At 32.6% G+C, this 27,956-nt stretch overlaps 2 protein-coding genes across 2 annotated transcripts in view; one reads left to right on the top strand and one right to left on the bottom strand.

Moving 5' to 3' along the window:
- Positions 1-12,888, top strand: part of LOC129228017 (ubiquitin carboxyl-terminal hydrolase 32-like) — an 83,534-nt gene extending 70,646 nt beyond the window's left edge. The window contains exons 33-34 of the mRNA XM_054862647.1: positions 8,321-8,413; positions 10,523-12,888. Of these exons, the coding sequence (XP_054718622.1) occupies positions 8,321-8,413; positions 10,523-10,693 (264 nt within the window). The 3' untranslated portion in view covers positions 10,694-12,888. The remainder of the gene's footprint in view (positions 1-8,320; positions 8,414-10,522) is intronic.
- A 41-nt stretch (positions 12,889-12,929) lies between these two features.
- Positions 12,930-27,956, bottom strand: part of LOC129228006 (bromodomain-containing protein 8-like) — a 112,429-nt gene continuing 97,402 nt past the window's right edge. The window contains exons 22-26 of the mRNA XM_054862636.1: positions 24,324-24,401; positions 24,156-24,224; positions 20,804-20,981; positions 13,303-13,397; positions 12,930-13,227 (exon numbers count right to left, since the gene is read on the bottom strand). Coding sequence (XP_054718611.1) covers positions 13,197-13,227; positions 13,303-13,397; positions 20,804-20,981; positions 24,156-24,224; positions 24,324-24,401 — 451 coding nt within the window. The 3' untranslated portion in view covers positions 12,930-13,196. The remainder of the gene's footprint in view (positions 13,228-13,302; positions 13,398-20,803; positions 20,982-24,155; positions 24,225-24,323; positions 24,402-27,956) is intronic.

Below are 27,956 nucleotides of genomic sequence, written 5' to 3'. Positions count from 1 at the left end.
TTCAACTTTCGTAAAAATTTCAGGATGTGTTAGCGGCACTATGATAAGAAAAAGTGAGGTATCTTTTTCTAAAAAACTGATTTGTTTGTCCTTGAGTAGGTGTCAAAGTTTAAGGTCGTGAAAAAAAAAGGTGCTAAATATATGATTGCTTTGCTTCAAAAGCAATGAGTGAACCAAGCCAATTCTTTTAAATGTGGATACTTCTTGATACTAGGTACATGCTAGTAGAAATATTTTGGGGGCACACTCATGGCTTTGAGGGCAAAGGTCAATTAAAACTGCTCCTTTTTTTACTTTTTTTTTGCCTTGTTTAAGCCAGATATCTGCAAAGTTGTGAGTAACCCTCATAAATAATTATATGAGTAACTAATCACCACAGTATAGTACTAAGAAAAATATAAAATTGCTTTTGTTTCTCTTTACTTTAGTAGTTAAACAGTCTCAAAGTCGATTATTTTTTAAAAATGCCCAAGTTTAGAGGTTAATAACTTTGTTTGGGACAGGTCAACAACTTTGGACACAACTGTAGCTATAGTCCGAGTGGTGTAGTTTAAGGTCCAGGTTAGAAACGCATGGCAAATAATCAACTTTTTACTTCCTTTTACAAAAAAGGAAGTATTGTATTCGCGAAAAAATTTTCACTCAAAAATCGCCCTTAATTTCCATTTTGCTCACCCCCAAATGAATGTTGAGTTTTTTTTTCGATTCGACCACATGCGGAAAAGTGCCTAAGAATGTATAGACACGCGAAATATCCATTTTGACCATCACCGAGGTAATTACAACGACTTTTCTCGTGACGTCTGTATGTATGTGCGTATGTGTGTATGTGCGTATGTGCGTATGTGCGTATGTATCTCGCATAACTCAAAAATGGTATGTCCTAGAAAGTTGAAATTTGGTACATAGACTCGTAGTGGGGTCTAGTTGTGCACCTCCTATTTTGGTTGCATTCGGGTGTTTCTAAAGGGGTCTTTTGCACCTTTTTGGGGGGAAATCATTGTTAATTTCGATGCAAACTCAAGTGGTGTTATAATTTGGCGGTCACTTGGCGATATATCGCCAGTCTTTTGGTTGCCAAGTTTTGTCGCCAACTTGGCGAAAAATTTGGCGATTTTTTTTTTTTTTTTTTTTTTAATCTGCTTTCAATGTGGCCATTGCTAGTGATATTTAAAGAGTTAGAGAGAGAATCCCATTAAAATTGCAATAATAGGGAAATAGCATTAAATTGGTGTAAAAGGAAGTCATGTGATGCACACATCAGCTCGTTTAATTACACGGTCTCAAAGTAGATAATTTGAAACAAAGAGAATAACTTTTAGGTCAATTACTCTAAAATGCCCGAGTCAATAACATTGAGCAAGAACTGTAATTATACTCTATGTGGTGTAGTTTTAGACTGATGTCAGAAAACCATGAGATCTAATCATCTTACTTAATTAAATGGTTTCAAAAATGATGATTTCAGTGTAAAAGATCATTTTTCACGAGTTTATATGTGTGCTACTCAAAGTCCTATGAGCTGAAATTTGCATAAATAGTAGAACAAATCAACAGTCTAATGTACTTGAAGCTCCCAAATTCTTCCAGTGTCATTCTTCCATTGTAATAAAATTTTCTGTAACCTTGACCACAACATGGCAATTCTTCTCACAAATCTGATCCGCCATTTTGGAGCACTATACTTTGGAGATCACAGATCCTCAGGATTCGGTTCTCGGAAACTGAAAATTAGCATCAGGTTAGTTTCAAAGACATCTCTACTCTTCTATAAAATTTCATCCCATTCGGGGATGATCCATCGGGGACAATTTGAAAAATCATGTCAGTTGACATGGAATTTCTCTGATATAATCATTATGCAGATTTCACCTAACCTAACACTGATTCTTTTTGTTTCAAATGATCAACTTTGAGACCGCATAATTAAAAAATTTGATTAGTTGCCATGGGTTTCTAACCAGGACCTTAAACTACACCACTCGGACTATAGCTACAGCTGTGTCCCAAAGTTGTTGACCCGTCGCAAACAAAGTTATTGACTTCTAAACTTGGGCATTTAAAAAAAATGATTGACTTTGAGACCATTTAACTACTAAAGTCAAGAGAAAAGAAAGCTATTTTATATTTTTCTTGGTACTATACTGTGGTGAGTAGTTAATATTATACTTATTTTCGAGGGTTACTCATGGCTTTAGCAGATATCCAGGCCTAAACAAGGCAAAAAAAAAAAAAAAAGTAAAAAAAGGAGCAGTTTCAATTGACCTTTGCCTCAAAGCCATGAGTGAGCCACCAATATATTTACCCTAGTATGTACCTAGTATCAAGTAGTGTCTTTATATAAAAGAATTGGCTTGGTTCACTCATTGCTTTTGAAACAAAGCAGTCATACATTTAGCTCTTTTTTCTCACGACCCTAAACTTTGACCTCCACTCGAGGGCCAGGAAGTCAAATTAGAGAGGAAAGGAGCTTTACTTTTTCTTACCACCATACTAGTAAAATAATCTGAAAGTTTCAATAAAATTGAAGGTGTCAACTATCAGGCCCCCATTCACTTTGTCCAGCTTAAAAAAAAAAGACTCTTAAGTATCAATTTTTGTAAATAGGTTTTTTTTTTAAATAAAACTTTATAATTAGAATGGGGTCCGTCAAGTGTTTGTGATTTATTTGATAAAGAAGGTAAGGAACTTAGACGCAGATGTGTTGTTTGCTTAAAGCACAATAAAAGACGTAACACTACCTATGAGTGTAAAATGCTCAATGCGCATTGCTCCGTGCTTTGAAATTTTTCATCCGGTTTTGAAATATTAATTGTTACAATATTCTTCAAGTATTTGCTTTATATTAGGCTCAAATATTTTTCCTTTTTTGTATAAAATATATTGATTAATTTTTGTACTTTTAGTTATAGTAAAAAACACTATATTTTGCATTTTTATTTTTAAATAACAATTACAGTCAATTCTTGATAACTCGAATCTAAAAAGACCGACGAAAAACTTCAACTTATCGAAAGTTCGACTTACCACTAGTTGCGGTTTTCAACATTTTAGTATTAAAAACCATCGAATGTTTTATTTGATATCTGCATATAACAGACAAAATTACAGAACTTAAACATTTTTAAGTGCAATATGCTCAGTTTAAACAAAAAATTTGAGAGAAAAAAATCAAAAGCATGATCTTGATTTCTATACTGTTGGAACCACTTGAATAGAGCTGATTCTACTTCAGGAAAGGTGCTTATCTTCATTTGTTTCAAATTTGGATTCATGGATTCTACCACTTCAGAAGTTTCTCTTTTTCTTTTACTACCATTGACAGAGTACTTGCTTAGACATCTTTAATAGTAAAGAAAATACACTCTATCTCTCATTAACTTATCAGCAAATGATCAAACTAAAGAATGAAGGGAAATGCATCTTAACTTAGGCCAGCGTTTGAATAAAGGTACAATCAGTTGACTTGACAGCTTAAAAGCAGTACTGTACAACAAAAGAAAACAAGCTAACTCATTTCTTCACCTGTAACTCCGTTATCGCACATTGGCTCAACAGGTGTTCTTTGGTTAGAAGTCTATTGTACAGGATTTGCAAGTGAAGGTGAATTTTAATTTTTCTCTTATAGTCACTTGTTTCTTTCTATTCTTTTACGCTCTTTCGAAATAAATTTTGAGTCATCTTTGAAAAAACTTTGAGTTAAAGGAAGTTAACTTTGAGATATCGAGAATAATTACCATAGAATTAAAGAAAAAGGGATCAGGATTTGATAAAAACTTCAAGTTATGGTAATATTCTAGTTATTGCGAATTGACTGTATTTTCATCAACATTTTTTGTTATGATGAAAATTGATATATTTATCATATATTAAAAAATGGTTTCATTTCTAAGTTAAGTGTACATTTTATCCATGATTATGTAATGCTTATTTTCTGACATTGCATATTAGGCTTAGCGGGAGAAATTGTCCTGGCCTGTACGCACAGCTCACGTGTAACAGCTACCGTCCTGAAGGAGCGTTTTCTTCTAAGGGCTGCGTCTCGAATGGATTAATTTAGGGAAATAATCTTTGTTGACAAATAATTCCAACACACACACACACAAAAAAAAAAAGACAGTATGACCAATATTCACCTACAAATGAAATGCAGTTTTTTGTGACTTACATCACTTTATGCTCACAGTCAATAACACCTATTCAAAATGCAGCTAAAAGTAATGTTTTACCACCAAATGGCTGCAAATGTGAATTACTAAGTAACAAAACTTAATGGAATGAAAATTAAAAAGTTAATGCTAATTATTAATAACTATCAGTGCTTGTAAAAAATATTAAAACAGCACACACATTTTTTAATGTTTTTAAAAATCTTTAACTAGAGAAAAAGTAAAGTTGGGGAGTGTATGTGATTTTAAACTGAAATCGTAGGTATAATCCGTGGAGACAGTCAAAAAAAAAAAAAAAAAAAAAGGTTTTGATCTATTCAGTGTTGTACTTTAAAAGCTATTGGGGGGGGGGGGGCAGCTGACACATTTCCCCATTTTATAATCAACTTATTGGAAAATATTAATTTTTTTTAATTTTTATTGAATATTCACCCCTGAATATATCAATATTGAGACTTTTGTAAGTAGACTACAAAGTTAATAATTATTCTTAAAGTCTGGTTGTGCATTTGACCAAAAAAATATAGGTATTTATGCAGCTGTATTAGAGACAGCATGTATGTATATACACTCATGCAGGGTTATGAAAAAGTAGCCCTGTTAGAAATAAATAAAAACTCTTATTCTATTTTAATGACTCAAATAATCTGAGACTATAGTTGGAACAAGGCAAGCCTGGCAGCATACTAATGATGTAATCAGGATTTCTGTTGCCTTTCCAATGCTGCCAAGTTACCTTTGCCCCAACCAAAGTTTTACAGTGGACAATATACAGTAGAACCTTTCAATAAGGGTCACTAAGGGGGCTGAACGTTATGTCCCTTAAATAGAGGTGTCCCTTATTTGGAGGTATTTGAATATATGCATGCTGTATATTTATAGTATAATATTATAATGAACATAGATAAGATTAAATATTGAAAACTTTTTAATACATGCTGAATAAAATTCAGAGCTATTCAAATTGAAGAAAAAAAATATATTTAAAAAATTAAAGTTTAATCAAAATTTTAATAGAGTCAAAGTTGTGCAATTTATAGAAATAATTTTGAAGTTATTTGTTTTATGAATTTGCTTCATGTCATATAATTCAGTTCAATGAAATGTAAATATCAGTGCCATCACACACAAGTTTTCTATGTGAACCCATATGAATCAACTGTTGAGAAGCAAATATGAAAATAAGAACAAAATATGAAAATGCATATTTTCTTCTGTGCATGTTAATGACTAGGCAAACTTTTCGCAGTTAATTTTTAGGCTAACAAAGAACCTTTATTTCAATAAATTCAATTCCTATGCATTTTTTTATAAATGAATTTATATTCATGAATTATAGCAGTTTTTCTCTGTGACTGTCTCTTAGAGTGTCCCTTAATCAGAGGTAAATACATGGAGGTCCCGATCAAAGGGACGACCAGAAAAAGTCCCTTAAGGGAGGTACTACTACATACAGTTGTGTTGTATATACCATACTAGTGTAAATAAGTACTTAATTCAGGGTTCATACTCTATTTGGATGAAAAAATTCCATGACTTCGTTACACGAAGAGAATAGCACCATTTAATTTCAAACTCGGTAATATTTGGAAATGAGCATTAGAAAAACGTCTATATGAATGCCACAGCCTCATTGAAGCACTTACTCGTAATGGAAAAAATATAAGTGCACACTTAAAAAACTAAACTATTCTTATTTGTCTTTATCATATAAATTTAAGTAAACTAAAAATGCAGTGAATCGAATATGATGATGCTTAAATGTCTGATATTTGTTTTTAAAAACAGGCAGAACGATATTGAATGGGACAAAGGTTGAATGAGTCATCACTAAGTTTCAATAAATTTGCTTCAAAAGTTACCTTTTAGTGTCAACAGTGCCTTTAATCATCCATGTAACTTGACAGTATTTTAGTTCTTTGAAGTAAAGCCACATAGTTTAGTTCTTTATGTTTCTATTCAGTAATGAATCAATCTTCTGATTCAAAAGTATATTTGTTTTGTTTACAAATTTGCATATTTTCAAATGCATATCAATTAATATGTTCAGAAATTCCAGAACACGTTTAATTCCCAACATTGGACGTAGCAGTGGGTCGCATGGATTAGTTTTGCGTGCCGTATGTTGGGCACTACTGTTTTAGAGCATTAGACAGGGTTCATACTCTATTTGGATGAAAAAATTCCATGACTTTTCCAAGACTTTTTCATGACTTCAATGAAAATTTTCATGACCTCGTTATACGAAGAGAATAGCACTATTTAATCTCAAACTTCGTAATATTTTGAAATGAGCATTACAAAACGTCTATATGAATGCCACAGCCTCATTGAAGCACTTACTCGTAATGGAAAAAATATAAGTGCACACTTAAAAAACTAAACTATTCTTATTTGTCTTCATCATATAAATTTAAGTAAAGTAAAAATGCAGCGAGGCGAATATGACGATGCTTAAATGTCTGATATTTTTTTTAAAAAACAGGCAGAATGATATTGAATGGGACAAAGGTTGAATGAGTCATCACTAAGTTTCAATAAATTTGCTTCAAAAGTTACCTTTTAGTGTCAATAGTGCCTTTAATCATCCACGTAACTTGACAGTATTTTGGTTCTTTGAATAAAGCCACATAGTTTGGTCCTTTATGTTTCTAAACTAGAACTTTTTTGAAAAAAACCATTCATTAATGAATCAATCTTCTGATTCAAAAGTATATTTGTTTTAATTACAAATTTGCATATTTCCAAATGTATATAAATTAATAGGTTCAGAAGTTCCAGAACACGTTTAATTCCCGACATTGAACGTAGCAGTGGGTCGTATGAATTAGTTTTGTGTGTCGTATGTTGGGCACTACTGTTTTAGAGCATTAGAATTCCTTTTTTTCTGTATTCTATCGCCTGATTTAAGATCTTTATTTTCTAAAACATTCAACAAATTAAGATAAACTCTGATAAATTTAATAATAAAGTCCTTACGAGTGATGGAATCGAACTCGCATGCAATTGAATTGCTTTTTTTTTTTGAGTGGGCGTGGCAAAACTAAGAACGTGAAATTTTGCTACTACAGAATATGAAACATAAGAAGTGTTAAAAATAACAGTAAATTCAAAATAAGTGATGTCCAGGCAGTAAAATCACATCGCAAAAAATGGCAAGCAGCTGCGACAGAAGTGGATGCAATGAGATTTCTAAATTCAGATTTGATTTTTGGATCATTCAATTTTTGACTTTTAATAGCTTTTATGTGCTATACTGTTAAATCACTCAAGATTTCTAATGCTCCTTTAGCTGCTGTTCTTTTCTCTTTGTCCAGGAAATTTTTCCATGACTTGAAATAAATTTCCATGACTTTCAATGAAAATTTCAATTTTCCATGACTTTTCCAGGTCTGAAATTCTGTTATTTTTTTTCCATGACTTTCCAGGATTTCCATGACCCGTACAAACCCTGATTAGAATTCCTCTTTTTCTGTATTCTATCTTCTGACTTAAGATCTTGATTTTCTAAAACATTCAACAAATTAAGATAAACTCTGATAAATTTAATAATAAAGTCCTTACGAGTGATGGAATCGAACTCGCATGCAATTGAATTGCTTTTTTTTTGAGTGGGCGTGGCAAAACTAAGAACGTGAAATTTTGCTACTACAGAATATGAAACATAAGAAGTGTTGAAAATAACAGAAAATTCAAAATAAGTGATGTCCAGGCAGTAAAATCACATCCCAAAAAATGGCAAGCGGCCGCGACAGAAGTGGATGCAATGAGATTTCAAAATTCAGATTTGATTTTTGGATCGTTCAATTTTCCACTTTTAATAGCTTTTATGTGCTATACTGTTAAATCACTCTAGATTTCTAATGCTCCTTTAGCAACTGTTCCTTTCTCTTTGTCCAGGAAATTTTTCCATGACTTGAAATAAATTTCCATGACTTTCAATGAAAATTTCAATTTTCCATGACTTTTCCAGGTCTGAAATTCTGTTATTTTTTTTCCCATGACTTTCCAGGATTTCCATGACCCGTACGAACCCTGTTAATTTATAAAATTAAAAATTATAATTTTAGTGGCCCTGTCCGTATGTGGAAGTGTTTAGTTTCTTATTTATTGATTTTTTCTTCATAAAATATATATTTTTTATTTTTTAGTGTCATTCTGGCATTCTAGGAGGAGGACATTACGTGTGCTATGCATGCAACCCCAATGGTAAATGGTATTGCTACAATGACAGCAGCTGTAAGGTATGCATATTTTATTGCATTAGTATGACTTCAATTCAAAAGGTTTTTGATTCAACCCTGCAATGATGCATGCACATTTTTAGTAGGACTAATGGGATGTAAAGTTTTACAGTGGTTTTCATGCTATGAAAGCATCTGCAATATATTTTAAGAGAAAAATAATTAGTGATAGGGTTAGGTGGGGTTAGTGTATGGACCCCCGCCCCTCCTTTTTTTTTAAAGAACAGTTTGTTTTTGAAGCCTTGAACAAAAGTTTTGAATAATAAACAAAAGTTTACTATTGTTTCCTAAAATAATACTTTAAATATTAACTTTTAAAAAAAAGCTAGTTGGGTGTTCCATTTACCCCATAAGAAGGGGGCACTCACCTTTTACTCCAATTTAAAGTAAGCATATCTAAAAAACAGGATTGAGTGAGACTCACTTGATGTATGTAAATTTTAATATGAAATATTTTTTTTTGTAAATGTGTCCATTAATCAGCTATCTACTGACATTTAAATATGTATGATAGAAAACTATAAATCAAAAAGCAACACAATTATATCTGAAGTGAAATTGAAAGGCTTATATTTAGATTTTACTTATAAAGTAGCGTTGAATAAAATTTATACAATTAAGATCAATTTTGGTAAATTAGCAAACATAGTAGTTTGAGAAAGAAATAGGAAACACTAAATGGCAGCATCTATTTAAAGTTGATTAAGGAAGATCCACATTATTACTTCATCCTCAGTAATAGTCCCAACATTATCTGCACCAGGCAAATTAAAAATGTCGCTATTTCTTTCTTTTCTTTTAAATTTAACTTTTTTTTCATTTGCATTATGGGTTTATTTGATGCAAGTTTCACAAATGCAGTTATTGTAGCTGGGACTATCAATTCCTTCTAGGTCTTCATATTTATCTTGTATTTCATCCACAGCAATTTCTTCATCAGATTTGCTTTTCATTTTAAAATTGTCACCATTATGAGGTGAGCCACTTGCCGCTAGTAGGAAAAGTTTACGGGATAATGAACCACCACTCCTCTTGGACACTTATCAATAATACTTAATGAAAAAATTCCTATGCATTATGCACTTTAGCTTAAACTATACATGAAAGTTTAACGAACATGTCCCCCGAAGAACGCGATGTAACTAGAGATTACTGTAAAAACTAATCTGGAAACCTACTTTTCAAAACCATTGCTTGAACTCCTTTAAAAAAAAATTTGAAACATTTTTTTGACATAAATTTTATGACCGGGAAAAAAGTCACATGAAGCACAAATACATGCAAAATCAATCACTGTGATGAAATGTGACATGATCAATGTAAAAAACATATGAATGCAGTGTACATATTTCAGTTTTGGGGAAGTGACCCACTTAAAATCCTGACCATAACGAATCCTAGTTAAAAGTAATGATAAAAGTTGTATGTTAAGGTTTCCAGTTTGGCGAGGGGTAGCCTAAAGGTCTGCGTAATGGACTGAATGAAAGGATCCTAGGTTCAAGTTTTTCTTCTCAGAATACCCACTGAGTAGCTCATTAAATCTAAGCTTGATAGTCCTGTGGTCGGCCCATCAGTAATCATGAGCGCATCAAGGCTTAAAATTATTGGTGATCTGGAGATAAATCTGACCAACAGAGTAAAAATTTTAGTGGTCTATTGGACCAGTAAAGTTTTAGCACATTTGTTTCAAAATAGAATAGATGAACAAGTTTGCAATTAAATGTATCAGTTTAAAATTCAATTTGTTGAGCATGTTATTGATTTTTAGCTAATTTTTTAAGGTAAAAATACATAGTGTTCTGTAAGGCTTAGATAGAGTCTTTATTTACCAGATCATATACCCCCCCTTGTAAGTGGAGGGGAAAAACACATTTTGATAACAATTGCTCCTCCTTATATATTGCCCCCTCGTTTGTTAATAATGACCTATTACAAGAGGGATCTTTGCCTTCATTTTAGTTGAGGGAAGAAAAAAAAAATCGCTAAATTGCGAAATTGGATAAAGGTTCGTTAAACCGGAGTCCCCGACTGTATATATATATATATATATATATTATTGTTATTTTTGTATGTCATTATGTGAATGTATGAGAATGATTTTAATTCCAGGAAGTGCAACAAGATCAAATCGATACAGATTCAGCTTACATGTTATTTTACGAAAGGGAAGGAATTGATCATTTGAAGTACATGCCGGATGTTGTTGGAAAAATACCAGATACAAGTGATATCGATGCAGAATTCGAGACTGATTTTCGGAAAATGTGTAGTCTTTCTTAAGTGAGCCCTTTTTAATATACATTATATACGTGTGATCTGCTTTTGTAAATTTGTAAAGCATTGAAGTTGATAAAACACTGTTAACTTCCTGATTGGAGGCAAGAATCATGTGTAAAAAATTTACAAAATAATGCCTAGTCTTAACTGCGTCACTTAACGTGATGTTCTTACAAAATGTTTTAATGTTTGTTTTTGTCTATAACTGAAAAGCATATTTGTTTTCTATTGTTATTGCTGTAATTGTTGAGTACCTTAATTTGTAATCATTGTGCAATAGTAGTTATGGCCCACTGGAATGTGGATTCCAAGTTAGTCCTTCAAATATTTAAAACGACATTTCCTATGGCGGGATCATATTTTGACTTTTAATATTACTCCAATTTTTTTGTTGTTATAAATGTATTTATTCTTTAAAGTCAGGCATATGAAATGTAGAAGATTTCCTAATGTAAAAATTTCTCACCTGTGCTTTGTTCATTTTTCCCCTCAAACATTTAAAAAACTTTTATGCAAAGTTATTCATAAGAAAATTGGAATATGTGTAGGAAAAAGAGTTCCAAACATGTTGATTTTGTTTTTTGTATAAGTGACCTTATTATTGTGCTATTTCTCAGGAATAAAGTAATTTATATAAATTTTGTCAGAATTGTATCTCTCTTCTATGTAGAGTGTCAACACTGTGATTATATTGGAGCTCACTGTTTTCTTTAGATTTTGAAAATTCTGCAACTTGAACATTGGCTTTTCCAAAGGTATTTGTTATGCATGGTTTCGTGTAAAAATGTATCTTTCATCAGCGCTCTATTCTTCAGTTTCCTTTTTGTATTAAAAATTTAAACATTGTTTTAAATAGTTCCCTGTTTAAATTCAAATGAGCAGAAATGCTTCTCATAATAGGCGAACGAAGAATAAAATAACCATAAAGGTATTTCACCTGCTGAAAATTTTATAAGTGTATGTATTTATGAGATTGCTGTTTGCATGTGTCAGGCTAATCATTGTTCTTGAAGAGAGAAAATACCAGATCGCTTTATTTTTATGGAGCATGGTTCCATACTGAGCACTTTCGCATTGTTTCAGATTGCCAAAAACTAATTTGTGTTATGAATATTTTTTGGCTGCCTGTAGTTTACTTAGTGCCATATTCAGTTATGTTCAAAAAGAACTAAAATTGTTAATTTTTATATATATTTTATTGTTTATTTCGCAAAACATTGAAATCTTTCTTTAGTTGACTAGGGATGCATCGATGAGCCAATCGCCGATTAATCAGCAGGAAATAATGAGAAAGTGCTGATTAATTACATTAATGATTTTTAATGCTACATTTTTTCCATCAATTTCGGTTTTTCAGAATTAGAAAATAGGTTTTTTGTTTCTGTGACTAATGAATTTAAAAGAAAGTTAAAGTTTTTTGTAATTGTTTGTATAAACACTAAATACAGTAACTGAATAACAAAAAAAATATTTTTTTTTTTAAATTAAGAGTATTTCCTCGCACGATTTTTTTTGAGGGAAGGGGTGGAACTGACAGATGCACCCATCTTATGACTTCCTTTTTTAAAAATATGCATTAATTCGATAAGTATTTTTTAAAAAAATGAAAGGTTTAACCTTATTAGCTCTGAATCATTTTATTAATTTATAATGACATGTTAGCATGTACCCATTCAGCACAGTTTCTAGTCCTGGGCAACCTTAAAGTAATTTTAATTAAAAAATTTTTTTTGCCCAATTAATCAGTGAAAGTTTGCCGATTATGTATAATTGGCAAAGTGGCTACTGCCGATTAAACGGTGCATCCCTATAAACAACACACGTTGAGCATTTCTCTTAAGTGTTATATGTTATCACTGCAATCAATGTGTGTATATTGTATATAAGATTTATTTTTTGTTTAAATTAGCTCTGTGTGCAAGTTTTATATAACACATAACTTTTTTTGTACTAATATATATTTTTAAATTGTACTTCTTAAAATATGCACATTTTATTAAGTTGATTGCTGGCATCAACCTTTAAAGTCTAAAAATGTCTTATAGCTTATGAAATTATTGTAAATTATTTGCTTTAAGAGAATGTTGATCATTCCTGGTTTGTACATAATTATCAGGAAGCTGTGTTGCCATAATGTGATGTGCATGTAGTGTTTGGCATATACAATTGGTTTTGCAATAAAATTTACTAGTATGTTCAGCTCTGTGTTTGAACTTCACAAATATACCATCCTCTTTGAAACAATTTATTCAAATATATTTACAACAGATTTGTAAGCTGAATGATAAAGGTAGAATACTAAATGTAATTTTAAACTTGTTTATATATGCTGACAAAGCTTCCTGTTACTAGGCAGGAAAATAAGATTCATAGCCTTTTAAATTTTATACCAACATTCTTTAAAAAATCGACTACATAATAGTGCAAACTACAAGCTAGCAGATCCCCTCTTATGAAATCTGTTATGAATCTTGCTTTTTCTGTACTGCAGCAAATATGTCCGTTTTCATTCAGCTTCATCTTTTGGTTTCAAGGCACTAAGAAGAGAAATAATTGCAACATAAGCAAATATAAGTAAAAACAAAAAGCTCCGTATAATTTTGATTTTTTACCTAGAATATCCTTTCTGTGCTTTTGCTGTTCTGGCTCCTCTCAGAGATGTCTCAACACTTTCCTCTTTATCATTTGCTTGTGTTGTTAAAAAGGCCTAAACAAAATTTCAAGAGGAAGGTCAGTAAGAGAGATAACCATTTAGCCGATTTTAATATTCTTTCAATGGGGTTCTAATATTTAAAGTTCAATGTTGCAAAAGAATGTTGTTCAAAAAGACACACTATTTCATAATACAATGCACATAAATTTATGCACAAATAAAGTTAATTCCAAAATCGTAGACTTTTGGGGTTTTGAATATCTAGAAAAATTGTTAAATGCTTGGTATCTGACTGACATGAACGCAACTTATGTGAAAAGTAATACTGATTGAATAAGAGATTTTTCTAAAAGTAAAAGGAATTTTTATTAAATTCAAATCAGGATCTAAGAACAATGAATAAACTTTCGGCCTATGGCATTTGAGTTGGAAAATATTGCTACAATAAAGAATTATAGTAATTAGAACTGCTTGGTAACTGACTGACATCTCGGTAACCAACTGAACATTTCTGAAATTTTATAAATATACTAATGCAAATGTTTACAATTAAGCAGCAAAACAAATAAATAAGTTTACATAAAAGGCAAGCAATGAAAATACATTTGTTAGATTTAATACAGTGGACTCCGGTTAATTGAATCAGTGAAAAATTGAATCAACCTCTTTAATGAATCAAATTGACAGAAACTGAACAAAATCCAGCTTTATTGAATCAGCCGCTTTATGGAATCAAACCTGTTTAGAACAAATGGGATTCATATACTCGGCGACCAGTGTATCGCTAAAATAAAGATTTGCAGTATTTATGACAAGTTGGTAATTCACTGACAGATTGGCAATTGACTGATATTACAAACATGCAACACAAAATATCTATTTAAAAAAAAAAAAAAAAATTTCTCCTAGTTTATTGATTTCTTCAAGCTGAATTTAGTGGTATGGGACCAAAGAAAAATGAATAATCTTCCGGCACACGGCATTTGATTTCAAAAATATTACTAAAATAACCGAATTGGAGTAATTAGAATAGCTTCGTGAGCTAACCGACTGACATTTGTTAATTTCCTATGTATCCTAACATAAAAAATTCACAATTATGCAGCAAAACATACAAATAAATGTACACAAAAGCAGAGCTTTCTTTGCCTTTAGGACTAGACCAGGGGTCCCTCAGCCTACGTGAACCCTCAAAATAATCTACATATATAAAAATGAATGTTTGTCTGTATGTCATCCATGAACTCAAAAACTACCCGGCAGATTTGGTTGAAACTTTCACCGTTTGTTATTTTTGGTGCTGAGAATGTTTATAGACCAATTCGAAAAAAATCCGATCAATAGTTCCTTTTTTATTCCAATTTAAGTCACAATCCACTGGATAAATACGAATAAAATTATCGGCTGCAGAAATTAATTCGTGTGAAAGATCTCATTGATTAGAAGTTAGCTGTTGCCATTTTTCTTGAGTTTGAACAAATAAATTCTTTCTTTATTGTTTTATGGCGTTTCATGCAAGGGGGGGATTTAAAACTTTTTCTATTTGATATTTTTAGCGATTGATTGATCTTGCAAACTGCGTGAGTACAAAATTTGAGTATAGTCACGGCTTCACTTGATACCTGGACCGATTATTATGAAAATTGCTATATATATATATATATATATATATATATATGTTTTTCCACGGAGAAGGTGCATAATATGCTCATTGAAGCCACTCGCCACCAGGTGGCACTGCAGAGTAGCATCTTCTGCCCCGTTCAACCGATTGTCATGAAAATCAGTATAATGATGTATTTTTTGTTGGTGTAGCAACGCGCGTCGGGTACAGCTAGTAGACTATATAGAAAATCAGGGGTGCCAACAGGGGGGGGGGGGGGATTATGGTAAAAGTTGCGCCATCAAAATTTTTGGGGGGGATTTTTTTTCCAGAAGACTTTTTTTCTTTAGAACATGAAATTTTTGAATTTTGGAAAGAAAAAATATTTAAACTCATTCAATAAGAAATAGATGCATTACCAATACTTTTTTCACGTACTCTTGAGGGCCGTCCCCCCCCCCCAATTCAGTTTTTCAGAAGTGGGGCTGCCAATATCATTTTAGCGATGCAACTAATGAAGAAAAGGGAAACTCTTCGTTGTTTTAAAAAATTGAAATAGTAATTATAAATGAACAATTGAAATAAGTGACAAAAAGTATTTTTTCTGTGAAATTTGAGTAGAAAATGTAATCTTAAAATACAATTTAGGAACATCCATTATTCTCTTTTATTAAGAGTATCTACTTATGTGCCGCAGAAATGTACACTTCAAACATTTTTATTAACGCAAAAAAAAAAAAAAAAAAAAAAAACAGTATTCAGAACAATGCATTCTTTACTAGGCCGCATAGTGGGCATGTGTGCCTAGTCGGAAACTATAGGCTAGGCTCAAATTAAAGTATTGTGCCTAGAGTAAAATTAGCATAATGGGAGGGAGGACCGGCGATCAAACTGACATGGTGCACGCCTTGTCTCTCAGCGGCTCTGGTTATACAAAACCATACTTCATGGTTCTTCAGTTAAAAAAAAAACATAAATAAATAGGACAGCTTCATTAGGGCAGCCCAAAGGACAGGGGTCGGCGAAACATTCCTCTTTTTTTTTTTGATCGAAAATGTTGTTGTCCTGAAAATCATTGCTAAGTGGAGAAAAATGATGTGTCGCCGAAATAAATTTGAAATAGAGAGAAAGAGGAAAAAAAACACACAGTTAAATGCAAAGAAAAATTCAAAATATTGTAATGAATACTCGCAACAAAAGTTCTAAATGTTTGAATGTAAAAATCGTAAGTAAATCAAAGCTTGATCAATAGATGCAAGTGGGAAGTGGCATGTTTAAAATAAAATGAATTGGAATAGAGACCTAAGGTATCGCAGAAAATTACCACATCCGTTCAAAATGTTATAAGTCCTTTTTACCCGACTGCACGTGCTCGATGCAAAGGAGGGTAATGTGTTTATCAGTCTATGTATGTATGTCCGTTTCTATGTGGCGTTCTACAGGCTAAACACCTTGGCCAATTTTGGTAATTCTTATGTCAATCGATTTGTCTTAACCTTGGGAGTGTCACTAAACACATGACAGTAATCAAAAGTACCATTTGAAAAACCAGCTGCCATTTTGTCAGTTTGGGATCCTTTCTGAATCAAGGAACCCTGGAAAATTTGAATGGGCCCCGACTGCTGATCCTTCTATTCTGTTTTTGAATTTATGATTTGTCTTATCTGTGTACGGTTATAAAACTATTTCAACGGTGTAGTTATTCAGTAGTACTTATTACATTCTAAACTACTGGGCTTATACATTTTTCTTTTTAATTTTTTTTTTGCTTTTTACGCAGTCGGGTTTTTTGTTTTTATTTAATAATTTTTTATTCTAAGGCCGCAAACGCTTGTATTGCAAGAAAACAAAAATATTAGGCTGGAAATTGAAAACTTTACTTTGGAAAATTCAAGCAAATAACCGTGTTTGGCAAAGGAAAATTGAAAGAAAATATTGCCACAATATGTTTATCAATAATTAAAATTTACAATGAAGATAGGCGGGACGTAGCAAAAATGAAAGGAAGAGTGGGGAACTCCAAACTCTTCTTTTTACGCCCCCAAAGCTGACATGTGAGTTTTTAAAACTTAAGTTCTGAAAAAATCCCGGGAAAACGTTCTGAAACCCCATCCCTTATCCTAAGGTCATCAAAGATGACCTACACGTGAATATTTAGGACTGCAATTTCAAAAAACCGTGAGAATGGTCTCAACGTAACCTCCGAGAGAAACGCCCTCTCAATTAATCATTCATCATCATTCAAGGCCGAATAAATTTTGTCTTTTCCATTTTAATTAAAAAAAAAAAAAAAATTCTCTGAGGTGTCCCGAAACTGTCGTTCTCCAAATATTACTGAAGATCCTCAAAAATTTCATTGTTAAGGCTTCAATTCAGAAAATGTTTCGGGGAGATCTCCAAAACCTTCTCCCCTCTAAGAGTATTTAAAATCGTCTACGATTGCGTTACCTGAATTTCAATTTTGAAAATTTGCCATGGGAGGAGTTCGAATCTCTTCACCCACTAACATTACCAAAAATCTTCTAAAACTGCGGTTTCAACAGATCAAAATTTTTTCGAGAGAATGCACCCCCCCCCCTCTCTCTTTCGCCAACATCATCGAAAAATGTCTTAAATCTCGCTTTTAGTGCTTCAATTACAGAATATTTCTGGTCGCGAGTCCCTTCAAAACTCCTCTTCCCCTTTTCATCGAAGGTTGGATTAAATTACGTTTTCGGAGCTTGAATTTCAAGAAACTGGCGGTGCACTAAATTTCAACGAAAAAAGTCAACAATCGCGTTTTTAAGGCTTCAAAATTTCAAAAAATTTCGGGGTGGAGGGACACATCTCTCTTCTCCTTAATATCACCATAGATCGTCTAAAACTGCATTTTTCGAACTACAATTTTCAAAATTTTGAAGGGGAAAACCCCCCGGATCCCCCTTTACGCATCACAGTAAGAAATCATTTACAATTGGGAATGCGTGCTTGAAGTTTGCATTTTGAAAAAATAAAGACCGATGACCCCGAATCTTTTCCTCCCTTAAGGGGATCTAAGGACCTTTAACCTTCAAAATTCATCCCCACCGATCGTCTAAATCTGTGTTTTTCAAATAACAATTTTGAAAATTGGGGAGAGCCCCCGAACCTCCTCTTCTGAACAAAATTAAATATAACGTACGATTGTGTTGGAAACTTAAATTTGGAAGAAATATCGGGAGATGCTATCCTGGACCTCATCTCCCCTTCCTCCCAAACTTAAAATATAGTCTAAAACTGTGTTTGTATGTTTTCAATTTCGAAATAATGCAAGAAGGTAGCCCTCCAACACCCCCTAATTCTGTTTGAATATTATCCTTCTCACGATTAAATTTATATTGCTAGTACTAAGGTCTAGCAATATGACTATCCCTGCTACACCAGAAGCCAAATCTTCTCTCTCTCTCTGCATATTAGAACAAGCATTTGAAGCAATTAAGGGGCCGCTAAAGCGTACCCCCTCCTCCCTCAGTTTTTTGACCTAGCGATGACCCTAGTACTCTTTCCAAAATTTAATGACATTGTTGTTTTTTCAATGAAGGGTACAACACGGACGGCATGGAGTTGGTGTCCGTTTCAAAGCTGGATCAGACGATTTGACTTCTTTGCAATTTTTTATAAATTTTCTGGAAGTAGCACAATTCTGAATGATAAATACGTGTGACAGTGATTAGAGTCATCTAAAACTGCTTTTCTAGTACTGCAATTTTGAAAAAAATATAGGAAAGAGCCCCTGATTCCTCCCTCTTTCCTTAACACGATCAAAGACAAGCATAGAATTGCGCATTTGGAGTATCAATTTCAAAAAATTGCCGGGATAAAGGCACCGAAATTCACTTTCCACTAACATTATCAAAATCTATCAAAACTGCGTTTTTAAAGCTACAAGTTCGAAAATTTAAGTGGAGCGCCCCTCCCCCTCACTCTCGTCGCTTTTCCCTCAACCATAGATAGCGTTTTAAAGACTTTGAAAAAATTCTTGGTGCGAGCCCTAGGATCTCTTCTTTCTCTAACATTACCACAGATAGTCTAAAACTGCGAGTTTAGAACTGCAATTTTGAAAACTAAAGAGAGCCCTCCTTATCATAGCGTTAGACTATCTACAATTGCACTTTTACAGTTTCAATATTGAAAAATTATCTGGCTGGAAGGGGCCACCAAACCTTTTATCTCCCTAACGTCACCAGAGATTGTCTAAAACTGGTTTTAAAACTACAATTTTGAACCCCCAATCTTAGTGACAATAAATTTCCATTTCAAGATTCATATTGTATTCATACGCTTGAAAAAAAAAAGTAAGGTGTAGCAAAATTCAGGGGTACCCTAAACTTGTTTACTCAAGGTCCACATTGTAATATTTGGGAAGGCAAGACTGGTCAACAATCCAACAATATTTCAGTTCAAATGGCATTTGTTAGCGCTACCCCCTCCCCCTCCATGAATTTGACTGAAATTAAACACTCTAAAAACTGTTATGTTTAACCCGATTTGAAAACGAGAAAATTGGGGGGGGGGGATTTGCGCCATTGAGCTTGGGGTAAGATGGGCACTCCTGTAGAAAATTACAACAAAATATGCTAATTATGACAAGGGCCATACAAAACGCATATATTGATTTTTAACACCAAAATAACAATTTTGTGCTACCTTGCATTAACTTACAGCTACGTAACTCAGCATGTAAGACTATCAACTTATGCACTTTAACATCAAAGCGTCAAATTAACTGCCATGAGTGTACCTTCAATTACAGAATATTTCTGGTCGCGAGTCCCTTCAAAACTCCTCTTCCCCTTTTCATCGAAGGTTGGATTAAATTACGTTTTCGGAGCTTGAATTTCAAGAAACTGGCGGTGCACTAAATTTCAACGAAAAAAGTCAACAATCGCTTCAAATAGATTTTGGCCAAAATGCAAAGGTCTAAAAGTCCCATTTTTGACTACGAAAATCACTTTTGATGACCTCTAAAAAATCAAAGGTGCAATTGAGAGAAAAAATAAAAGTGGTCGAGCGCACCCATCCGTCGAACCTGTACGGATTGACCCGTAAAACAAAAAAAAATGCTATTTTTCTGAATTTTATTTTACATTTGGAAATCGAAAACCAACTTCGAGTTTCTTCAAACAAATATTAGAAACACAGCTCTATATTCTTGCAAAATTTTAAAGTTGCATGATTTTTCTCTCATTTGAATTTTTTTTGTGTATGTGAAGGGGAAAATCATCATTTTACAAAATGTCACAAAATTTACAACTGATTTTGAAGACCAAGGATTTAAAATACAACTTCAAAAGTAAGATATTTCTTTTATGATACTTAGCACATTATTGGTATTAATTTCAGCAAAGCTAAGCATTCCTTAAAGATTGAGATTAAAAAATAAAATGCTTAATTATGAGAAAACTGAAATATTTGCATTTTTTGAAACTACGTTAAAAGTTAACTGTAATAACTTTGAAAATTTTACTGATATAAGATTAATTACCTTATTCCATAGATTGCAACAACATATAGCTTTTATGTTTTCATTAAATAGTTAATAAGATACAAGCCTTCAAAAATGCAACATTTAGCATTCATGAGAATGCTGTTCAATTTGACCAATTTTCAATCACATGTAACTATCCAAATAAAAAATATTAAACAAAAATATTTTAGATATTTTTATATAGGCATAAAAATATATAATTTTATATAGGCTGTATACCAAATTTCATAAAAATCTTACCATGTGGCCACCACTTTAATTTTGTGAATTTTGCTCATTTCGTATGGAATGACACATGTTCTAGAAAAGCAACATCTATTTATTAGAAAAATTTTTCTGGAAATAACATACCTGTATTTGATGAATAACATCTCTTTGCATTTCAACAGCAACACGATACACGGCGTGGTTACGATTATTGTACATGATGGCATTTTGAAACATTAGCATCATATCTCTATGGAATTCTTCAGTCGTCGTAATGACACCATTATCAACATTTTTCTTTATTAAGGAGAGATCCATGGGCCTGAAGAAAGAAAAGAAACAACACACTTCAGTTTTTCTTTTAAAATAAACATCTCTAATGCACAAAGAATGAATGACAGATGAAAGAAAACTCTGTTACTTCATATTCTTTTTTATGTATATACTAGCGGTACCCGCATGGCTTTGCCCGTAGTAGAAAATTAAAAGGTCATTTGGTTCGCTTGTATAATTATAAATAATGGATGCTGAATTACTCGCCACTTTGCTCGCCCAGGTTATGGTTCCATGTTATGATAATTTGCTCGGTAAAAAGTCGGTCCTCGATTCTTAAAATTGGAATACATAAAGAATAAAAGCGAATTTTCGAAAAATAGCTTCGAGGTGCTCCCCCCTATGCTACAAACTAACTTTGTGCCAAATTTTATGAAAATCGGCAAAACGGTCTAGGCGCTAAGCGTGTGACAGAAATCTGGAAATACAGACTTTCGGCTTTATTGTTAGTAAAGATAAGGATAGTCAAGTTAATTTGAAAACATTAAACCACCCATTGGTTTTTGAAGAGATATTTCGTCTATTTAAAATGAATCTCTGGAACTGCCCAATTGCAAAGTGGTTAATAATAACAATAATAAAACTTAGTTAAATGTTAAATCTTAAACATTCAAACTTAATTTGTTCAGAAAAGCAAATGGATAAACTGTTGCAGATATGGTATGGAAAAAAAAGTAATATCTCTTGCAGCTGGTAATGCAATACAACAATGTAGCTCACTTTGGAATACAGCACAGGATAAGGGAAAAATAAATCTCGGCTGAATTTCAAAATTTTAATACCAGAAAAGTAGATTAAAGAGAGAGAGATGAACACAAAAATAAGTAAATGCACTAATTTCTTTCAAACAGAAAGCATCTGTTGAAAAAGTGGTTTCTCTATAGACAGACATATTCATTAAAAATAATCTATAGTTGAGGCAAACCTAACTTGGCTGCATTGTGAAGGCTATGCACATCCTAATCACACCAGTTTAGGTTTAACTTAACTATATCTGAAAGAGCTGTGATTAGCTAAAATTATGTGTTGTGCAATCAACACTTTTAAGGGTAAATAAGATAAATAAATACCTTTGTGCTGAACAGTAAAGTAAGAAAAACAACGTTAAAAAAAGCACAAATTTGCCAATTACAGCAGACACGTGTTTCGGCGTTACAGGGAACGCCTTTTTCAATGCAAAAAGTAATGAGCTTATGGATGAAAAGACATCCGACAAAAGCCAAGAGCAGATAAGCATGCAGCTTAAAAGATAAAAATAGCGGATTAGCCAAACACCAATCAGAAAATTATAAACCGATCAGGAACCAATACGAATGCAAGCAAAAGCCAAGAGCTTTCTCTTAGGTACGGAAAACGCAGAAAGAAAGAATTCAATTGGACAAATTTATTTTATGATACCAGTTTCTCAACATTAACTTAATACTGAACTGATATTTTATTGTATACTAGCTGACCTGGCAGACCTTGTTATGCCACATAAATTATGTCTAGGATTCAAAAACTCTGTTGGATAATTTAAGCTTCGTCAGAATCGCAAACTGTATCAATCGATTTGTATTATATACGAAGTCGCCATGTCGTATCTCGATGTTTATAAATCGTCAACCTCCACATTTTTTGCTACCAAAATATAGCTCTTTCTGCCAACCACACATGATGCATGTATTGTGTGCGTACATCGCAGTCAATGAGAACATTTTCTCGAATCAACGATGGTGCTGAAATTAGTGAACAATTTTACGCATTCAAAATTTTCATAGACAGCAAATTTTCATTTGTCGATATCTGACAATGGGTGCGAGAATTTCTCAGCAAATGGATCTTGTAGCATTTGGACGTACAAGTTTTAGATGGACCTTTTCAACATTAGGATACAGTGGCGAGGATTTCAAAAAAACTTTAATCTCATCAGCGACTTATGAATATAGAATGACGGAAATGTTTGTCTGAAATCACTTGAAGAGAGTAACAGAAAGCCTCGTTACCTTTTGATGTACGCTGCATCTGGGTTTTTTTGAATATTCAGTGGCAGCTTAAATGCTGAATGAACTGTTCTGCATCCATCCAGTAAAGTTGCTGCAATGCCAAATGATGCAAGAGATAATGCGAAGTCATCATTAGATCATATTTCGGCAAGAATTGGCAAAATGAGAAATGTTTTGCTAGTTTCACATGGTGCATCTCTCTCTCCATCAAAAAAAAAATGCACCTTGACCCGCTGAAACTGCCAGAGGTATAATCGAAATGTCATTATCCATAATTTTTTTTCTTCTGATTTTTTTTTTTTTTTTTTTTTTCAAATTGGGAATCAAAAAATACCTATAACCCCAAGTTTTACCCTTCCATTCTTTATTTGCGAATTTCCCAATTATCAAAATTCTCTTGCAAAAGGATCAGAGCGAAATTGAAAATCATTGCAAAAGCCTTGCTTAAATTATTCAAACATTTTATTTGTTAACAAATAGCAGATGGCAACAAATAAAAATTTTAAATCTTCGAGAGTTTTTCGATGTGTTGCCAAAGCGTCACGTCATTTCGACACTTGGCAGCCGAAAAAATTCTAGATAGAGACACACTTATTACCTATTGGTATGATATATCATTATGACCTATTCTCATATCTGCCAAATACACATAAAAAATTTCATAATAATCGGTCAAGCCATTTCGGAGGGGTTCAAACACCTTGACATGACAGTAAAGAATCAAAGAGCAAAACTGAAAACCATTGCAAAAGCCTTGCTTAAGTTACTTTCAAGCATTTTATTTGTTACAAATAGAAAATGGCAATAAATAAAATTATAAATCATTGAGAGTTTCCGAAGCGCCATCTAGTGGGGCCATGTTTTGATATTTTGCCAGACTGTTGTGAAAAAAATTCTAAAAAGAAACTTCCTAATTACCTAGCGATATGAAATATACTTTATGTCCTATTATCATACCTAACAAATACACATAAAAAATTTCATAAACATCGCTCGAGCCATTTCGAAAGAGATCAATAACTAACACCGTGACTGGAGATTTTTATATATTAAATTGTAATACAAATAAATTTTCTTTTGGGGAAAAAATTAAAAAGTTTGCAAAACAACATCCATGTGCATACACACCCGAGGGGGGAAATGTTTTGAAGCCACTTTGGTTTTAACAAACAAATTACCTGTTGACAACACTGTGGTATCCTGGAGCAACATCATTCGTCACTTTATGCAAAAATATATTTGCGTACCTGGAAAATATTAAACGTATATGTAGTTAAGTTTTATAAAACATTAAATGCTGCTCACATGACCTAGAGTGAAGAGACATATTTCTCTTTGAAACTTACTTATGAGCTGAAGCTTCACTTAAAACTATATGAATGGCTTTCTTCCAGGCTTTATATTGTGGAGATTCCTTTTCCTTCCTATTTTTGGGAAAAAAAAAACTTTTATGCATCAATATACATAGGATTTCACAAAACCTATAACACTGACTTCAAATCAGTCTTTTCTTTTTAAATTTTTCAGCCATGATTTAGTACACAAAGCTGATAAAATGTACAAATACAATCATCCATTGATAAGATGCTAGCTCACCAGACCACATCGTCTGTTGTGAGTATGATTTTTGCTTTTTTGTCGAACAGGGTTCATACTCAATTCAGATAAAAAATTCTATGACTTTTTCATGACTTCATAAACATTTTCATGACCTTGTTGCACGAAGAGAAAAAACATGCAACTTGACAGTATTTTTATTCATTAAGTAAAGTCATGTTTGTGAGTACAGTTGACTCCCGCTACAACACGATTCAACTTACCCAAAATGGCTATAACGCGAATTGTCTTTTAAAGTAAGTATCAGCTTCGTTATTGGCTACTAAATACTGATTTCGTGAATGTTATTATATCACTTTAGCATAATTGACAGTGCAAGTTCCCACACCAAACTAGTGTACACATCGCAGTGTTAGTGCATCAAATAACCACTCTGTATCTTTCATTTATCTTTTTTTTTTTTAATTCTATGTGTTACAGTTGAGAAAAAGTAGTGGCATCTTAGCACACAATTTCATCTAAATTTTGTGAAGATGGGAGGAAAAGGAAAGTTTCAAACAAAAAAAGGGTTAAGATTCTCGACATGCTTGAACAGGAAAAGGAAAGTTTCGAACAAAAAAAAAAGGGTTAAGATTCTTTACATGCTTGAACAACTATCAAACGTCAACGGTAGCATGTCACAAGAATGAATGAATCTACCATACCTACAATTAAAAAATCAGAATCAAAAGATCGCCGAAAAAGTTCAGAACTTAGTTTCAATATTGAAGCTTGCAGAGTAATGTCTAAGCAAAGTGTACTATGAAAATAGAAGTTGCTCTTGTATTGTCAGTTAAAGAGATAAGGAAGAGAGGCTGTTACCGTAATTACAAACGTTATAAAAGAAAAAGCAAAGCAACCTTATTTAAAAATATATTAGGTAAAGATTTGATCATGGAGCATAAATCATCATCATCTTCATAATATATACTCATAATATATCACTCATAAATATTATTACTTTTTCCACTGTACAGTACTGTTATAGTGCAGCATTTTATTATTACTACACACTGTGCATATTGTGTAGTTTTATTTAATTCTTTGATCATTTATTTTGTGCATCTTAAAATATTTCATGTTGAATAAAACAGCTTTTTTTTTACTTTTCAAATACTGTAAAATTTTAGGTCTTTAAGTAAGAAACTGTAATGTACAGTTTAGGAATGCTTTAAAGCAGTTTCAGGGGTGTTTATAAGTGTCTAAAAGAATTCGGCTTGTTCCTAAAAAAGTTATATGCCTACATTTTTCCACAATGCGAAATTTCGACTAACACGAGGAGTCTTGGAACGCATCCCTCCCGTAAATCGGGATTTGACTGTAAATTAATTTTTCTAAACCAGATATTTCATCTGGCCACATGGATTCATTTTGCGAGCTGCCACGTTGGGCAGCACTGTTTGACAATTAGAATTTCCTTATTTTTATGTTCTATCGCCTGACTAAAGTCTTTATTTTCTGAAGCTTTAAACTAATAAAGATAAACTCTGATAATTACGAGTGGTTGAAAAAAACTCAAATGCAATTAAATTACAATTTTTAAGTGGGCATGGCAAAACGCAGAACATGCTAAGTCCACTAATACACAAAGTGTAACATGTAAGAAGTTCTGAAAATAATGGTGAATTCAAAATTAGGGATGTCTCAGCAGTAAAATCACATTACATAAAAAGGCGGGCAGCAGTTACAGAAGCAGGTGCAATAGGATTCCTAAACTCAGATTTGTTTTTGAGAGTGTTCAATTTTCGAGTATTAATAGCTTTTACATACAATGCGGTTAAATCACTCAAGATTTCTAATTCTCTTTTAGCTACTGTTACTTTGCTACTGCCCAAGATATTTTTCCATGACTTCAATTCAAATAAATTTCCATGACTTTTAAATGAAAATATTAATTTTCTATGACTTTTTCAGGTCTGAAATTTGTTTATTTTCTTTCCATGACATTCCAGGATTTCCATGACCCCTAAGAACCCTGAAATATCAGTCAAGCAATTTTTAATGATCTCGTAAAACACTTTCCAGTATCCAAAACAAAACGAATCTTTACATCAGAGTTCGGCAACTTAAACTGACTGAAGATCGACTTTTTAAGTTTAATGAACACAAAGATCAACGGGAAAGCTGTGGGTGGGAGGTGATGTATACACTATAGATGGTTAAGTTGAAACTCTGCTGACTAAAAATTGTAGGTTAACTCTGATAAAAACATACTTTGAAATTTATTAAAAAGTTGTTTTAAATTTCTAAAATAATGTTATGTGAACACCATTAAATTATATCAAAATATTTTTAAACTATTACTGCTTGCTTTACAGTTGATAAAATGATGACAGTAAAAATGCCAGTGAGCATTAAAAGTTTGTAATTTTTTCAAATAACTATCAATTTTGATGTTAAACCCACTGGGCTGCAGAGCCGGAAAAAAAATGACTGACACTCCGATTTAATGATCCGGAAAATTATGTTTTCCGACTGGAAGCAAAATACAAAATATTGCCGCAATCAACTGAAAACGGGCTCTATATTAACGGGCCAATCGCGATCGACGGGCTGCCGACAACTGCTTTACATGTTAGAATCATTGCCATATGTTTTGAATATTTAAAAATTTAATTAATTTTATTTGCCCAGGGTTGCCACTCAATATTGGGGGAAAAATTCCCTGTATTTTCCCTGTATGCAACATTACAAACAAGCATTCACTGATATTTAAAAAAGAACATTAATATCCTGACAGTTTCATTACTGGGGGGAAAACATCTCAAATAAAAATATAGGGGAGGGTGGGCCTCAATGATACATTGTAAATTCAAAAATAAACAATACAATTCTGACAGCTACCACCACCTAGGAGGAGTAAACCTAGCCAAAATGCTTCCCAGAATTCCTAGTTCCATGCTTTGTTTTGTAGAAAAAAATTAGTTACTGTTAGGACACACTGAAAGTTATTTAGATAATTTTTTGCATCTATCATATAATCTTGAATAACTTCAACAATTAACCTAAGTGTTGTAATTTATGTTGTTAATGACACTTTAATCTTCTATTATTCAGCTATATTATTTTTAACACATGGTTTATTTTAATAATATGAAGCAAAAATCTTTATTTTGTTGTTTGGGGCACAATGAGACAAATTTTTTGGGCCACAGTGAGACGTCTCATTACGACCCAAGCAGCAGTAAGCAAGTCTAAAATACTTATTTACTTCTTGTTTTAGTTTACGAAAAAGAAATTTAACAATAAAAAATAGGCTTGATTTTACATTGTGTGTATATATATATATATATATATACGAGGGCGAGTCAAATGAAAGTGAGCCAATGCGAATATATGACAAAAGGAGTACTTTATTTAAAAGTAATCACCATGGGCATTTA

Source organism: Uloborus diversus, chromosome 1, assembly GCF_026930045.1.
Source record: "Uloborus diversus isolate 005 chromosome 1, Udiv.v.3.1, whole genome shotgun sequence".
In the NCBI taxonomy this organism is placed as follows: Eukaryota; Metazoa; Arthropoda; class Arachnida; order Araneae; family Uloboridae; genus Uloborus; species Uloborus diversus.
This window is presented reverse-complemented; position numbering and strand designations above follow the sequence as displayed.